This window comes from Girardinichthys multiradiatus, chromosome 23 (genome assembly GCF_021462225.1).
Source record: "Girardinichthys multiradiatus isolate DD_20200921_A chromosome 23, DD_fGirMul_XY1, whole genome shotgun sequence".
In the NCBI taxonomy this organism is placed as follows: Eukaryota; Metazoa; Chordata; class Actinopteri; order Cyprinodontiformes; family Goodeidae; genus Girardinichthys; species Girardinichthys multiradiatus.
The window spans coordinates 39,640,164-39,654,370 of record NC_061815.1 but is presented as its reverse complement, the minus strand read 5'-3'; the positions used below and the strand labels follow the sequence as shown (position 1 = coordinate 39,654,370).

The following is a 14,207-nucleotide window of genomic DNA, read 5'->3' as shown; positions in this document are numbered from 1 at the left end:
GAAATCAGCCGTTCCTCTGTACTAAAAATAGTCTACAAGTGGAGGACATTCAAAACCTCTGCCAACATGCCTAAGTAGAGCCGTACGAACGTAGAACAAGACCAGGACTTCTGACAAACATTCTCTTGGACAGATGAGTCTAGAATTGAATTATTTGGACACGTTACCAGAAGGCATGTTTGGCATAAAGCAAATACAGCTTTCCAGGAAAGGAACTTCATACGGTGGAGCATGGTGGTTCAGGGGTCATGGTTTGGGGATGCTTTGCGGCAGCAGGAACTGGCCGTTTTACTATTATAGAATGGATTCTAGTGTGTCTCAGAGGTTGCGGGAGGAAAATCTGAGACCCAGTGCATACCAGTAAATCCACCAAGGACTGGGTGAGAATTGGAAAATGGTAAGTCCTCGGTCTAGTCAAAGCGCAGATCTTGATGTTATTGAGAAGTTGTGGGGTGACATGAAAAGACTATACATACAAGGACACACATCTCACAGCTTAAAGTAAGGAGTGGGATCAGACCGATATCAAGAGTCTGGTAGATGGTTAGATGACACTTCCTATTAGGGGACAGGGTGCTCTAACTTTTTCCTCAGCTGGAAAAAAGTATTTATTTTGCTTAATCAGTAAAATTAGGTTAATCTTTGAAGTTTAAGTGCAGTTAAGTCAGTTTCTTTTCCACAGAGGGATAAAAAATAAGATTATACATTAATTTAAGAACAGTTGCTGAAAAGGAACTGAATATTTAGAGGCGTGTCCTAATTTTTTCTCTGGACTGTAAAATATTAACTTCATGGCAGTTATCAGCATCATGTTAATCTGTGGATATCTCCTTGTTTGAGTAAAGCAAGAATATTTTGAACATACCACAGAGTTAATTACTGCAACACTTCCTTTTTCCATCTTAAAAAAATACATTATTTAAATGAATGTCGTAAGAAAGTAAACTGCACGTAAATGGATAAAGTGATTCTCAGTTTGTCACTTTTTGGGCTCGTTCCTTGAAGTTATTTTCAGGACAGCCCTAGATTTTATGAGATCTGATCATTTTAAATGCAGCCTTTGTTGTGTGTTTTCTTTTTTGCAGGTGGTTCAGGATATCTTGGAGCATGAGCGGGAATTTGTTAAAGAATTACAAACAGTGCTCACTTGTTACCTACGACCCCTGCAAGCCAGCGACAAGTAAGAACAAAAAGATGAGATGGGTCCATTACTGGCTCTGAGTCTGAAATGTGACTAAACCCTGTTAGGTGATGTTTTAGTGTCAAAATATTTATCACAAATACAGTCATGGTAAAAGTTTGTACACCTTTACTTGCAGCTTTCAAATATCAAAATTTGTAAAATCCAACCTTGGATAAGGAACATGTCACAACATCTCTTTTAAAGCTGTTATTTATTCTCTGCAGAAACACTGTGTAGTACAACAAATATTTATTGGTTCCGTTGGGATTTAAAGTGTGAATAGCAGCCAGGGGCTGCAAAATCAAATGTATTTAGCAAGTCGTCTCCTCTGTGGAAGCAGAAGTTGTGACAGTTTGCTGGTCTGAGTTATGAGGTGTGTCTTGGTATATTGCCACGAAAGAAAGTCCTCAGCAATGATTTTAGAGAAGCAATAAAATAATTTGTTGCCCACCAATCTAAGAAGGGTTATTAAAGCCACTTTCATGTCAACTAAAATCCATCATCCTACAGTGAGAACGATTATGTACAAGTGGAGACATTTCAGTTGGCTCCTGGTCTTACCAAAAAATGGATGTTCCAAGGTCAACCTGAAGTTAGATGGTGCAATACTAAGAAACTGCAAAAAACACAAAAGACTCAAATTGTCTAGTCCTTAGTCAGCATGTTAAAGTTTGTGACCTTACCATTAAAATGTAGAAATAATGTGTAGGAGTGGAACAGCTTCTTCTCTTATAAATAATAATTTAAAAATAATATAAAATAATAATGGCAGTTTTGCAAAGTTGCATCTTAACAATCAGAAAGGACTGCTTAGTTCAGTATCTGGTGGGCCGCCATATGTCAGGGTCAACACATTAAGACTCTGCCAGTAATGTGTTTGGACTTGGATGAACTTTCCCCACCCATTATGTCCAGCCATGATGTGCTGTACATCTTAGTGACCGAGAACCTCTGTGGGATCGTTGGGGACCTTGTGATGATGGGGGACAAAAAGAGAGTAGGGAAAAATTAGATTTAGTCACAGTTGATTTCATCATATCACAGCGTCATGTTTTCCTAACAGCATGCAGCCCTAAACCAAACGCCTCCAAGTCAAACATCTTTTACCATCTGTCAAGCACAGATGGCCTTTTTCTGCTCCAGCTGCACCTTAGTACCTTGCAGTTGTTGAGTCGATCACCAAGAGCAACTCTACAATGTCAGTTCAGGACAAAAAGAGAGTAAAGCTGTTTGAGTGCCTCAGTCAAACTTCAGGATCAACCTGGTTAAAACACTGTTGTGTGACCTAAAGAAACAAGCATACAAATACTGTAATAGCTCACAAAAAAGATGAGCAAAACTTGTCAGTGATGATGTGAAAGGTTATTTATTGCCCCACAGAAAATCTGAAGTTGTTGCTCCAAAAGGTGGCTTTATAAGCTGCTGAATCATGGGATGTTCTTACTATTTGACATATCACTTCTTCATTTTGGTTCAGTAAAAAAAAAAAAAAGGAAAACAGTATAATATGTCACGTGTTGTTGTTCCTCTGAGGTTGCATTAATCTAATCTTAGACCCTGTAAGGGCCAGGTAATTGTTTTTCTTTATTTATTCTTTAGTGATTCAAGATGGTACTTTTTACAATAATGGCATTTGTTGTTTATTGCAATGCCTGTGTTCAGGTTAAATAGTGGAGACAGCGCCACCTTGTGTGGGAATCTGGAGGAGATCCTCACTTTCCAGCAGAAGTTATGTTCAGCTCTGGAGGACTGCACCAAGTAGGTCATGGAGGACACAGATCTATGAAAATGAGCTGATCAGTGATTCAAACTGTATTTGTTGCATTTAATGGAACAGAAGATGAGAAATTCATATGATCATTCTCTGTTGCTTAGTAAGCCTGATTTCCTTTTATGTACATTTAACACTGTAGAGTTATGCAAATCTCCCCATGTGTCTATATTTTTGCAATCATTTCCTTCCTCTTAGACATCTCTGCTTGTGCCTCTCTGTACAAACGCCTCATTGCAAAGAGTTGCAAATCTCACAGTTACTGCAGTGTCAGACAGATTTATATGAACAGTATGTAAGCTCTCGGCCCTTTCTCTGTTACTAGCAGATTGGTGCCAGGCAGGATGGCCTCCGTGTATAACTTCTTAAACCGTTGCTTCTACATCACGAATGTGTATATTGGAAAACTTCGTTTGAGTTTTTAATTTTGTGCCAAATTTTATAGTTGAAGTTTGAAATTGTTAGCATTTTAAGAGAAAGATTCATGTAAAATTCTTGAAACAGAGGACACGAATAATGTCAATAGAGAAATTATATAAGGCTTCATCGTTTTAAATGTTTTTTGTTGTTTGTTTTACCTTCATTTCACCAACCCTGTGTTTCTTCCTCTTCACATGTTTAATCCAGTTTCCCTCATTTTCCAGAGTTGCAGAGGCCCAACAGAGAGTGGCAGGCTGCTATTTAAATCTCATGAGTCAGATCAAGAGTCTGTACCTGAATTACTGTTCGAGCCATCCCTCAGCCGTCTGCATCCTCACTGACCACAGGTCAGCCCCTGCACACAAAACAGCACTGAAATCACCACTGTACTGTTACATAAAGGTCCTGGTATTCAGTTAGTCTGGACCGGTTTAGATTCATTCTGTATATTTCTTATGATTCGGTCACATAACAAAATGTAAACAATTTGACTCCGAACTCAAGAACTTCATTTGTTTAGATTCTTCTCTAACAAAGTGTAGCCATCTTGGCATGGGATGAAAGAACTTTACTAAAAAGGTTCTCTCTGTCTTCTAATAGATTATAATTGATAATTGTTTGATTTTATTTGGACCTCTATGCAATAAAATGGATGATGTTGTTGATTCCCACAAAATCATAGAAAACTCTTAAATCTGATTCTGATTTTGGAAACTAAACATTTTACTATAAACACATTCAAAATTTTAATTAAAGCAGAATTCTGGGACCAAGGTTTCTGTCATGGAGTATAAAGGGTTAAATGCCTAGATTTTTAATACCAGAACTTAAATTATATCCAGTCTATAATTGTGTATATTTGTTCACTCATCCTGGCTTCTTTTTTTCATGTGAAATGTGCTCACAGCGTTTGTTTGCTCCATGATTTCTTGTTCTGACTGAGGAGTGTGGGTGTGTCATGCAGGGAAGCAATGAACCCAATTCTATCCAAGACATTTTACCCTCGCTGCAAAACTGCAGCATAATCCTGCTCTAAAAACAGGCTTGCTGTATGTATAGGCAACAATAACCAAAACTTTCTGGTTGCATAATTTTCTACCAGCTTTGTTTAGAAACAAAAAGTCAATAATTGGTTAAAACCTATTCAATTCAATTCAAAAATACTTTATTAATCCCAAAGGGAAATTAAATATTGTTGTAGCTCATTATGAAGGTTTCTTCAAAGAGCCGTTGTAGATGCTGATGGCTGTGGGCAGGAAGGATCTCCTGTAGCGCTCCGTCTTACAGCAGATCTGAAGAAGCCTCTGACTGAAGACACTCTGTTGTTGTAGGACAGTCTCATGAAGAGGATGCTCAGGGTTCTCCATAATGTTCTTCATTTTATGAAGAATCCGTCTTTCCACAATGATCTCCAGAGGTTCCAGAGGAGTCCCCAGAACAGAACCAGCCTTCTTTATCAGCTTGTTGATCTTTTTTAAGTCCCTGGTTCTGATGCTGCTTCCCCAGCAGATGATGGCAGAAGAGATCACACTCTCCACAACAGACTTATAGAAGATATGCAGCATCTTGCTGGAAACACTGAAGGACTTAGGTTTCCTTAAGTTCAGTCTGCTCTGTCCCTTTTTGTAGACAGCTTCACAGTTGCATCTGCACTCCAGTCTGTTGTCCAGGTGAACATCGAGGTATTTATGACTCCCCCTCCACTTCTTCTCCTATGATGGAAACAGTATTTGACCTATTGTTGTTTCTCTTAAAATCTACAATCATCTCCTTTAGTTTATTCACATTCAAGATTAGATGATTGTTTCCACACCATGCTACAAAGCGGTCCACCAGCTCCCTGTACTCAGCTTCTTGTCCATCTCTGATCCACCCCACGACTGCAGAATCATCTGAGTTTTTCTAATCATATCCTGTAAGCGATAACATTTGGTCTTCTAGGTTTCGAAGCACTCAAGTAACATGCAAATTAAACAACTTTTTCAATAGAAGTTTTAAATTTGCAGCATAAGTCATGTCAAGTCAGTTTATTACCATAATGCTGTACAACTTATAGAATGTTATAGAGCAATAGAAATACCACAGGAAGTACAATTTAGGCAGTTTTAAGTAAATAAAAATAGTGTTTTATGAGTTTTAACAAGTATATAAAAAGACAACTCTTTTTTTTTCTCACTGACATTAAATCAGACTAAACATGTTTTAGATCATTAATACAATTATTTCTATTTGCCCAATATGAAAATAATAAGAACTTCTTCTATTTCTTTAAATTCAGAGGTTTACATACACCAAGATTAATAGGCATTTAAATCATTTTGTAAGCTTCTTATAGGTTAGTTCATAGTATTTTGATTAAGTGGAGGAACACCTGGAAGATGTATTTCAAAGCAGCAGCTCATACACAATGCCTTCTTTTGTAACATCAGGTGGAAATCTAGGAGATCATGCAAGAAATCAGGAACAGAAAAAGTCTGGTTCATCCTGGGGTCCAATTTCCAGATACCTGAAGGTGCCTCGTTCATCTAATTAGGCAATTAGATTCAATTATAAACACCATGAGAATGTGGTGCAATCACACTATTAAGGAAGGAGATTCTGAGATGAACGTGTTTAGGTTTAAAATGTGTAAATTACCCCCAAAACAAAAGCAAAAGACCTTGTGAAGATGCTGGGTGAAGCTGGCGAGAAAGTATCATTAACCACAGTGATTAGAGTCAGAAAGATCATCAGAGATGAAAAAGCCATTTCTCCAACAGCAATATTAAAAGTCAGATTAAACTCCGCAAATTCACACAAGGACAAACACCTTAATTATTGGAGACACATCCTAATATCATTATGAAAGAACATTATGTGTTAACATTGAGTGAAAATCTCAGGATATCAGCCAGTTACTTAAACCTTGAGCACAAATGGGTCTGACAAATGAGCAGTGATTCTAAGTATGGCTCCAAGTTAGTTACAGAGTGGCTTAAGCACAACAAACTCAATGTTTTGGAGTGGCTATAATAAAAACCTAATCATATTCCCTTAATAGAAGTGGAAAAAGCTGAAACTGTGTGTGAGCAAGGCGGCCTACAAACCTGACTCAGTTCTGTCGGAAGGAATGGGTCAACACTCCAGTAAGCTATTGTGAAAAACGTGTTGAAGGATACCCAAAATGTTTGACCCGAGTCATTAAGTTTAAAAAAAACAATTCTACTAAAAACTGAGGAAATCTATGTAAACCTCTGAGTTTAAAGAAAGAAAAGAATCAGTAGAAATGAGAAAATTAATCTCTTTTTCTTGATAATTTTTTTCCATCTAAATCACATGAATTTTCCCAAATATTTTGATAATTATGTTTTTCAAATTTGGGAATACCTCGTTTGCTGTGGATGAGTTGCAGTTCTGCCTTTATCCAGAAGGTGTCAGGCTTTCCATATTTAAATTCAAATGACACTAAACTTCCTCTGAGGCGATGCAGAGCGGCTTCGTTTTTAAAGTTTCCTTCTCCTCTCCTTCTGATACAAGCTTCATTTAGTTTTTATTTTCTATATGTCTCAGTAAATGTCTCAGAAAGGTAAAGTGATAAAAGAAATACGCTATGGTCCAACCCTGGTGAAATAGTCTTGTTTAACATGGATGTGTCATGTGAAGTTCTGCATTGTGCACACACACTCACACTTGCGTACACACGTTGAGTTACACGCAGGAAGTTGACTGTTGACAGGATATATAAAGTTGCGGTTATATTGAAAACCAGACAGGCAGCCTTTTACACAGTAAGCACATTTGCTTTTCCTCTGTAAGTGCCTCCTTGTTCTGTTTTACACATTTGTAAAAGTTAGTAGAGCTGCTGCAGGTCACTGTGTGACAAATCCATGTTCTAATTTGCACCACGTTAAATGATTGCTGGTTGGGAGATTCGTATTTTCTTTCCCATTTTGTATAATGCCAAAACAAATGATGCATGGGATGTTAGGCTCACTTTCAGAGCAAACAAACTGTACCGGTAATTTAAAAAGACAGAATGTTGCATCTTTTTGCTGGAGGTTGTATCTTTTTATCATTTCAATAATTTGGGTGATATTCCTTTTTGGATTTAGTAATTTAGTATGCCTGATGATTTCAATGGCTCATTCATTAAGCAACATCTTTAACTAAAGAACCATGTTATGGTAAGATGTCCAGACGGTTGTTTGGCATTGTTTTGCTGTAGTAAGATGGGTGTTTTTCTGCAAAATTAACTAGGTGGCTGCACATTCTGCTCTTCATTAGGTCTTTAACAGTCAACTTCATTCATGTGCAGATTACTCACACCCATGTGTACCTATACCACAAAGCATACCAGTATTTGATTTGTGGTAAAACTGTTACACGTCTTTAGGTATTGACGCAGCCGTCACAGGTTCGAGTCCCGGCCCGTTGGCCTTCGCTGCATGTCTTCCCCTCTCTTTCTACACCCCATTTCCTGTCGATCAACTTACAAAATAAAGCCCACTAGTGCCACCATAAAAAAGAAAAAATAATTACTCTACCGATGTAAAAACAAATAAAATCACTGATTTATAGAGGGGGCATTCATGAAATCTAAAAGCAAGCTGTGTATTTGAATTTGTTTTCTGTTATTTATCACAACTGTGTAGTTTTTCACTAACAATAAAATGGTGTGTTTTTGTGTGTGTGTTCAATAGTGATGAACTGGGTAAGTTCATGGAGAGCCAGGGAGCAAGCGGTACAGGAATCCTTACACTGACCACCAGCCTCAGTAAGCCCTTCATGAGATTCGACAAATACCCGACACTGTTGCAAGAGCTGGAGAGACATGTGGAGGTACACAAGAATGAATATCCAAATGTAGAATACATGCAGTAAAAATATATGTAGACGCATAGCATAACAACCAAAAATACAGGTTAAATCTTGAATTACACCCTGTGGTGGTTTCATATAGTCTTAACTAAGAAACCATTTACTAAGAAAGCATTTCTTTGGGTTACCTCCCAAAGAAATGCTTGCTCAACTATGCCTTATGTTTATTCCGATGTTTGTTTATTTGCATCACAGGAAGCTCATCCAGACTATGTGGACATCATAAAGGCAACAGCAGCGTTTAAAAGTCTAGTGGTAAGTCATTACTTCGCCTTGATTACCTGGGAGATCTTACTTTCATAAACCTCAAACTCAAGCAGTTTCTGAATCTGTGATCACAGGTGTCATTAATCGCACTCTTTAGCTCTTTGTTTTCCTGTTATTGATCATTACTTTAATATTTACAAAATTGTTTACACTTAAAATTTGGTGGTAAAGGTGCTTGTATGCGTGCCTGATGACGTCTGGGCATGATCCCGTAGGAGATGACGGATGGTGTCCTAGGGTATCTCTCCCAGATCCTGAACAGGGCATCACTGAGCTCCTGGAGAGTCTGAGGTGCAATCTAGTGGCGTCAGATAGACTTACCCATGATGTCCCAGTGATGGTATATTGCATTTAGGTCAAGGTAGCATGGAGCCCATTCAATGGTATCAATTCATTCATCCTCCAGGAGCTGCCTGCATACTCTTGCCACATGAGGCTGGTATTATCATGCTCCTGGGGGAATTTAGGACCCACTGCTCCAGTGAAGGGTCTAATAATGGGATTTCATCCCGATACTTAATGGTAGTCAGGGTACCATCGTTTATCCTGTATGTCCCTCCATGGATATGGCTCCCCAGACCAACACTGAACCACTACCAAACCGATCATGCTGAACAATATTGCAGGCAGCATTACTTTCACGACAGCTTCTCCAGACACTTTCAGATTTGTCACACGAGCTCAGAGTGAACCTGATCTCATCTGTGAAAGGAACAGGGAGGAACCATTGCCCAACCTGCCAATTCCAGTTTTCTCTGGCAAATGCCAGTCGAGCCTCATGGTGCCAGGCAGTGTGCACAGGGCCTACTAGAGGACGTTGGGACCTCAGGCCCCCCTTATAAGGTCTAATGGTTTGGTCAGAGACATTCACACCAGTGGCTCACCGGAGGTCACTTTGTAGGACTCTGGCAGTATTCATCCTGTTCCTCTTTGCACAAACCCGTCCTGCTGATTGGTTAAGGACCTCCGACGGCTCTGTGCAGCTCTCCTAATAACTGCCTGACTCCTGAAATCTCCTTCGTGCTCTAAAGACTCTGCTGGGGGATGCAGGAAACCTTCGGGCAATGGCACATATTGATTTGTCATCCTGGTGGAGTTGGACTGCCTCTGCAACCTCTGTAGGGTCCAGATATCGCCTCATATTACCAGTAGTGACACTGACCCTGAAGAAGGAAAAAATGTCCGTGGCCTCCACCTGTAAAACCATTCTTGTTTTTCGGGTCGTCTCAATGTTGCCCCTTTAGTGCAGCTGTTGTTAATTTCATTAATACCTAAACAGCTGACACTGATTAGTGTGACTGACTTGATATTATACTCTGAAATAAAAATGTTCCTTATATTTTTTATAGCAGTGTATATTCCAGTTCACACATTCATTTGTTGTACACAATCTCAATTGATAATAACAAACTAAAACAAAAAAACTTTCTCTCAGCCTCCTCCTCTTCTTTTTTTTTTGTCACATTGTCAAACAAGTGAGAGCAACACTTTACAATGTAGTTTAAAGGGTAAGATCTTAATGAAAGAGTTTGCTCCTTCCTTTTTCTACCTTGTGTCGAGTGAGGGTGTTGTTCCTACTGTAGGTGTGATCATGAAAGATCTGGATTAGAAACAAGTGACCACATTGAACCTCAGTCAACAGTTTGAGGCACTGTTTCCCCGGTGTAGCTCAGAGTTCCTTGTAACAACAGGAGTGACTCACTTGTCTTTTCAGCAGAGCTTCACAGGAAACGGGACAAAAAAAAAACATCAGACATCTCTGGCTGGTTTCATTAGCAAGTTAAATTTTTCTTGTGTCTTGAATGTGTGGTTGGGTGGGCAGGCACTCAAAAACGTCTCTGTAGAGCAGTGTTGACAGAACTGATGGAAACTCGTAGATGTTGCATTGTCATTTTTCTGTTTCAGGAGGGAGAGTCCCTGTATAGCACCTGAACATCTTTGCTTCTTGATGCAAATTACCTGGCACATTTTTGGCAAAGAAATAGAGGAAAAGGATCCCAGTTGCATTGTTGTATCCAAACTCACTGTCAAATAACCATTGCTGCTTATGGCTCAAGAAACAGTTGGTGATTCAATGGGGAATTGAATGTGTAAATGTGTGTGGAAAATGTGTATATTTTTAAAATCTTGATAGCTTGCCTTAATGCAGCTGTTTGTGTGTTTAGTCCCAGTGTCAGGATCTAAGGAAGCGCAAGAACCTGGAGCTGCAGATCCTGTCAGAACCAGTGCGAGGCTGGGAGGGAGACAGCATGAAGAGTCTGGGGCAAGTGGCCTATATGTCCCAGGTCCATGTGAGAAATGGGGTCAGTGAGGTGAGAGCCACGTTTGGACTGATGCAGTCCAGAGTGGACAGAGCAAACATTGATTGGAAGTGGAATAAACTGCAAAACAAATGTTTTGTTATTCCTCTCATGTTCTTCTGCAATTGTAATAAAATGTGTGCCCCCCATATTTAAAAATAAAACTTTCTCTTACATCAGTATGGCACACATCCTGTTAAAATAAACTGAAGCAAAACAAGCAGATCTGTTTGGAGGAAAAAGTTTAAAGATTAAAAAAATGCCTGGCTGTCTAAGTGTGCACACCCTTGAACTAACACTGTGTACAAATCTTTAGATTCAATTTCTGTTTTCTCTGGTAGGACTCTCAGCACGCCACATTGACTTGGGAACATTTGCTACCCTGATTTTTCATTTCTCACGTTATCAGCTTGTGAGGACAACTTTTGTTAACCCTCTTTAAATTTTTAATTTTCCTCTGATGAAGTCATTGTTTACTTTGGCGTGTGCTTGGACTCCCTTTGATGCTGAAAATCCCTCTTCAGCCTTCTAGCTGTGGGCATGGTGTTGTTTTGGTGATGCATAGCATTCTTTTTGTGCAAAACAAACCATACGCCGCAAATTATTCATAACCCCTGGCAGATTTTGGTATTGGGTAATCTTTTAATTTCACCAAAATGTTTCTCAGTCGAAGTAATAATAAAGTTTTGACGTGATCCAGACAGTCCTGACTTGAATCAGAAGAAAAATACCTGAAGTATCTGAAGAATTAGTGGAGGTAGCAAAAGATTAGAGTGATGGGAAGGAGGTCTTCCAACTTCAAAGACTTGGAGCTCATCACCAAAGATAAATCATGAAATTAACCGTGGAAACACGCAAAATGTTGCTCAGAAATCATCAGAAGGGTTTAATCGCTGTAATGCCAAAAACAATCCCTTGACTTCCTTTAAATTTTGAGAAGATTGTAAATGATTCTCAACATGCAAATTTTAAATAAAGACAGTTCAATTGTTTGCTAAATTGATATTTCTTTTGCATTGTTTAGTTGTCCTTTGAGAGATGCCCGTCTCATTTTCTATCAGAAACAAACGTCTTGGTTTAATGCAAATAATTTTAATATAATATATAGTTTAATGTTGCAGAGCCCCTGTAAGCTGTGGGTTTAGCCTATGAAAGTTGGTTATTGCAACTTCTTTTTTTGATATCCTGCCAAACGCTCCAAACACTTGTTATTCAGTTGAATTGTACAGGTTATGTCCCAGTAAGGGTGAAAGGGTGACTTTGACAGGGCTGTGTAGACTTTTGTTTAGATCAACTCAATCTCTGCTCAGCTTCAGAAGTTATTTAAAAACACACCAACAGTCAATATCTTTCAATATCTGTCCCCAGTGTCTGTGGATACCGTGCGCTAAGTTCTGTCCTCTATTGTAGCTAAAGTAATTTCTCCCACAAGTATCACAGTAGAAACCTAAATAGGCCATATGCAAAGGATAGGGCATGCTCTGCTTTCTTGTGGGCTTTCTGTGTAGGGGTCGACACCGAGACCGTGGTTGGAAATCATCCCGAGGTACACATTTAGTTTCAGCCTGTTTTAGTCATGCTCAATCAATTTCCAACCACTTTTGTCTGTCATTAATTGTTTTTTACACATCATACTCATTTTCTCATACATACTATATTTAGCTGTTCTGCCAAGCATTTACGTGCAAACAGAGAATAAGGTTTGCTAATGTTAGCTGAGGTTATGGCTGTTGAGGTTATTGTCATATGCAACCTAAACATGCATGAGTTCTGATGAGCAGCACTCTAAACTAGTTGACAATGTTTCTACACATTCTGGAAAAGTCTGGAATTTTATTTCACAATTTTCCAAGTCACAATTATGGATAATGGATAATTAAGTATGGAAGAACTATTCTATTTCCAGATTTATTTTTTATCTTTAATTTTTTAAAGGGCAAAAATCCAATAATGCTTTGTAAATGCAGTGTTTCTAATATTGTTATATTGAAATGATTGAATACTAAAAAAAACTGTCGTTTTTGATGTTCTTTTGTACTTAAGACAACTTTAAATTAAGGTTGAACTGGACAGACTCAGAGTCTTTACTCTGAGTCCGGTTAAAACGCTGAACAATACTTTTAAAGTAACATTTTTTTTTAGAAATGTTTACAAATAACATAAAGCTTCCAGTGTTATTTCATCAAAAATTGTAGTTCAAAGAAATAGCATTTATTAAAGAACTCCAACACTAATTTGACAAGTACAAGAGTTACAGATTTTGAAATAAAGCTGCTCTAAATGAATCCAGGTGCTGTGTTGGTTGATGTTTTTGTGGAATCTACAAATAAAACTACTTATAAAGCAGTTCAAGGTGATTTTTTTTTTTTTTGCGCTAAGATGTCCAAAATGCTATAAAAACTCCTGAAAATGTGAATCTGGAAAAAGTGTGGAATTTCAAAGTTAAAAACTTGTATAGACCCTGTAGTTACCTTTCAGCCGCCCTTGTGTTGACCACAAGAAAGAAACTGTTGCAATCATTTTTCTGTCGTGCATAACGGTCATAAATCCAGCCTGATCTCTCATTTATCGTCTTTTCAGGAAAAGGAGGAGCGCTACCTCATGCTTTTTCCAAATGTCCTACTTATGCTGTCTGCCAGTCCCAGGATGAGTGGCTTTATTTACCAGGTGAGACATATTGTACTGTGTTTTTCTAATTAGAAAATACTTTTATAAGCATATTGGAAACAGTCTTGCAATGTTTGTAATACAAGTAAAATAACTACAACAATACATTTAAAACGACATTTATGGTTTATCTGAGACAGAATCCTGATCCTAAAAGGTTGTTTTAAAACATGGGAGGTTTTTGTATTTTGTTACACATAAAATATCCAGACAATGCTCTGAGAGAGGATCTCTTTAGGCGTTATTATACATATTTAGGCAAGTTAGTGGGTTTTAGTGACAGACTGTAAAAGATAGGTGCATTGATGATCAATTTATTTAAAGTGTAAATGTATTTTCTTTCTCAGTTTGATACTACTCAGAAATGTTACCAGCCTGCATCATTCAGTTTTTCCAAATAATTCTTCAGACAGTTGCTTTATGAATACACTGGTACTTTTTCTGTCTTTTGGGTTCATGTGTGCAGATTACCTTTAGCAGTTTCCATGCATGGAGGAGTTTGGGAAAATAAAATGTGGAACAAAATAGCATTTTCAGACTTTCTTCTGTGTTCTATGTTTTATAAGAGGAAATTAGATGTTGCTTTGGTCTTGTAACAAAGGGTGTTGGTAATACATTTTGTACTGTTGCCTATTTCCTCTTAAATGATCCAACATTTGTATGAAAATACATTTGTAGGCTGAGCAACAGAGTTGAGTATGTGGATTGTACCCATGGAAAAAACTTGCCATATCTATCTCAA

At 38.2% G+C, this 14,207-nt stretch overlaps 1 protein-coding gene across 4 annotated transcripts in view; it reads left to right on the top strand.

The window, feature by feature from the left end:
- arhgef6 (Rac/Cdc42 guanine nucleotide exchange factor (GEF) 6) overlaps positions 1-14,207 on the top strand; it is a 44,927-nt gene that overhangs the window by 16,778 nt on the left and 13,942 nt on the right. For all 4 annotated transcript variants that reach the window (XM_047353013.1, XM_047353014.1, XM_047353012.1 and 1 more), the window contains exons 7-13: positions 1,086-1,180; positions 2,846-2,941; positions 3,599-3,721; positions 8,054-8,192; positions 8,427-8,486; positions 10,664-10,810; positions 13,379-13,465. In XM_047353013.1, coding sequence (XP_047208969.1) covers positions 1,086-1,180; positions 2,846-2,941; positions 3,599-3,721; positions 8,054-8,192; positions 8,427-8,486; positions 10,664-10,810; positions 13,379-13,465 — 747 coding nt within the window. The remainder of the gene's footprint in view (positions 1-1,085; positions 1,181-2,845; positions 2,942-3,598; positions 3,722-8,053; positions 8,193-8,426; positions 8,487-10,663; positions 10,811-13,378; positions 13,466-14,207) is intronic.